The sequence below is a fragment of the Bos mutus genome, chromosome 8, assembly GCF_027580195.1.
Source record: "Bos mutus isolate GX-2022 chromosome 8, NWIPB_WYAK_1.1, whole genome shotgun sequence".
In the NCBI taxonomy this organism is placed as follows: Eukaryota; Metazoa; Chordata; class Mammalia; order Artiodactyla; family Bovidae; genus Bos; species Bos mutus.
This window is the reverse complement of record NC_091624.1, coordinates 18,657,539-18,660,855: the sequence shown is the minus strand read 5'-3', so window position 1 is coordinate 18,660,855 and position 3,317 is coordinate 18,657,539. Positions and strand designations below refer to the sequence as shown.

The 3,317-nt window shown below is 35.1% G+C and overlaps 1 protein-coding gene across 1 annotated transcript; it reads right to left on the bottom strand.

The window, feature by feature from the left end:
• Nucleotides 1-1,880: 1,880 nt before the first annotated feature.
• On the bottom strand, nt 1,881-2,837 carry LOC102280299 (olfactory receptor 13C2). The gene has a single exon (XM_005894581.2). It carries the CDS (start codon nt 2,835-2,837, stop codon nt 1,881-1,883), a length of 957 nt encoding a protein of 318 aa, XP_005894643.2.
• Nucleotides 2,838-3,317: the final 480 nt, after the last annotated feature.

Below are 3,317 nucleotides of genomic sequence, written 5' to 3'. Positions count from 1 at the left end.
TTTTTGTCCTAATAAAGTCGAATAAAATTCAAAAATTGCTAGCCTCTGTTCCCAAAGAAAGACCAATCTTCCATATGGTGTTTCCACTTTCTGGGAGGGTGCATAATGACCAACATTGAATCCAACTATTGAGAAAACCTGAAAACCAGTGAAAAAACTGTGATCTCATTTTTCAAAAAAAAAAAAAAATCTTTGGGGGCAGCTTCTCATTGACCATCATGATGAAAGAAGTAAATGTAAAAGAATAACAAAAATAATATATATATATATAATATATATATATATAAACTTTTCAGAAAAGAAACTCACAAGAACTCATTTTATTCCCTGTACAGATTCAGAAAGCACACCATTCCAAGAGGAAGTCAGTTAGGTCTTTTTTTTTTTCCTTTTTTTTTAGTTATATGTAGAATCTGGGAATGATTAACTGAAGGTTATCTCAAATTTCTTAAAGAACATTGTCAAAAAATTACTAATAGAGTTAAAACAACGTTTCAAAAAGATAGAGATAGAAATAGAAAGGACTCAAGAGAAATAGACTCAATTTCTCTCTTTGTGTGATGGTAGTCTGTATAATGTTACTCACTGCCTCATTTGAGAAATATAAGGGGAGAAATGTATGCCTTCCTCATAGTGAAAATAAATACAAGATTAAAAAAAATTAAAGGATAAGATAGAAAAACAAGAAGATTTTAAAATCTAAATAAAAATGAACAATTAAGTATTATGGGATTTTTGTTAGCATTAGAAAGCTAAAACAATCAAAGAGAAATAAAACCAAGTAACTTAGTACCTCAAAGTTTTTTTTTTTTAATTCTAAAATAAACATAATCAAAACTAAATAAAATTTAAAATTCAGAGGCTAATATGATAACAGTTACAGAGAAAAGAGATGTAATATTAAAATAAACATTAAAGTCTAAGATGAAAATCTGAAGTGTGCAACTCAGATCAAGAAGAAATACGGACTTCCTTTATGGTCCAATGGTTGGGAATCTGACTTGCAGTGAAACGGACATGGGTTCGATCTCTGATTGGAGAATAAAATCCCACATACCTGGGACAAACAAGCCCAGTAAGCCTGAGTGCTACAACTATTGAGACCATGAGCTCTGGAGTCCACATGCCATAACTAGAAAGTTCATGTGCTGCAATATCCCACATGCTGCAACTAAGATCCAACAGAGCCAAATAAATAAATATTTTAAATAAAAGGAAGAAATAAAATGACAAAGGGGATTTTTTTCAAGATTGAAGGTTACAAACAGAGGAAAGAAATATAAACCCCAGATAAAAATCAAATGTAAAAACCATCTAAAAGATAGATTCACATTTCTTAATAACAGATTCCTCTTGGATTGGCAATACATTAAATATTTCATGGATAGAGAGCCTATAGAACAGAGAAAAATATATAGCTCTATTTTTAACAGTGGGTAATTTGACTCAGAAGTTATTTATATTTACAGCTTTAAATATCAGGTATTTGGTTGTAAGACCAAAGCAGTTAGATCCCATGTATCAGAAGGTATATATATTAAAAAAAAAAACAACTGCCAAAGCAGATATGTTGAAAGTAGAAAAGAATAATTTAATGCCTCCTAGTTGGATATGAGGGGCTTCCCAGGTGGCTCAGTGGTAAAGAATCCGTCTGCCAATGCAGAAGATGAGGGTTTGATCCCTGGATCAGGAAGATCCCCTGGAGAAGAAAATGGCAACTCATTCATATTCTTGCCTAGAAAATCCCATATACTGAGGAGCCTGGTGGGCTACAGTCCACTGGGTTGCAAAAAAGTTGGAGAAGACTCAGTGACTAACCAACAAAATTGATTAATTGATTTCTACACTGTGATGATAAAAGTTACCTGTCCCTTTTCCATTTACTTATTAAAAACTTTTCTTCTCAGTAAGTGTTTTACTGCTTCCTTCACATCCTTGTTCCTGAGACTGTAGATTAAAGGATTAATCATAGGAGTCATCACGCCATAGAACACAGATACAAGTTTGTCAGTAGCATCCATGTCATCTGAATTAAGTGTCTCTTTAGACTTGGGCTTCATGTACATGAAGAGAATGGTTCCGTAGAATATTATCACCACAGTCAAGTGGGCTGAGCAGGTAGAGAAGACTTTGCTTCTCCCCTCAGAAGAGTGAATTCTGAGGATGCTGATAATAATTAATGTGTAAGAGATAATGATTAACAATAATGGTGTCATTATGAATAAGGTTGTGGCCACAAGCATGATGAACTCGTTACCTGAGATATCAGCACAGGCCAATTTCATGACAGCCAGAATTTCACAGGTGAAATGATTGATGACATTATTCCTGCAGAAGGGCAATTGTACTACACACCCAGTTTGTACTGTAGAGTTGACAACTCCTATGATCCAGGAGCCAGCTGCCATGGGCACATAGGAACCCTTGCTCATGATGACAGAATATCTCAGAGGGTTGCAAATAGCCACATACCGGTCAAAGGCCATCATGCCCAGGAGCACACACTCTGTTGTCCCCATGGCCAAGCCAAGGAACATCTGCACAGCACAGCCAGAGAAGGAGATGGTCTTTTTTTCTGAAAGGAAGCTCACCAGCATGGGGGGAATGGAGACAGTGGTGTAGCAGATGTCCAGGAAGGAGAGGTTCCCCAGGAAGAAGTACATAGGGGTGTGAAGGTGGGAGTCTAAGATGCTAATGAGAATAAGGGTACCATTCCCCAGAAGGATGACCACATACATTATTAAGACTAGCACAAAAAAGAGTAGCTCAAGCCTTGGATAACCAGAAAGCCCCTTCAGAAAAAATTCCACCAGAATGGTTTGGTTTTCCCATTCCATTGTATGGTTTCTTTTTCACCTGTAATATATTAGAATATGTTAAGATAAAATATGTATTCTACTATGATTATATTCAACTATGTACCAATGTAGAAGTAGCATATACTCATAGGAAGAAAAGAAAATATAAAAAGGAATAGACCAAAGAAAGAAGAAAAGAAATAAAGTGGACCAAATAGAATAGAGAGGGGAAGGGAAGAGAAATGAACATATTTTCAAGCTACAAGCAATATGCCATGCAATTTATTGAATCTCATCAAGGTTCTGGGAGAGAGGTATCATCATCCACATTTTACAATAAATAAATCAAAGCAAAAATATTAAGTAAACTTAATTAAAGGTAAATTTAGAGCAGAGGTAAGATTCAAACCCAAGTCTTCCTTGCTGAAGCCTGAGCTTTTGGTCATGTTTGTCACCACAACTTAACTAAGGTTTAAAACAAATTTGAGTATTGCATTATGTGTAACTGAAAAATAAACT

Coding starts and splice junctions, on each gene's coding strand:
- LOC102280299 (XM_005894581.2), bottom strand. CDS start 2,837: ATGGAATGGGAAAACCAAACCATTCTGGTGGAATTTTTTCTGAAGGGG.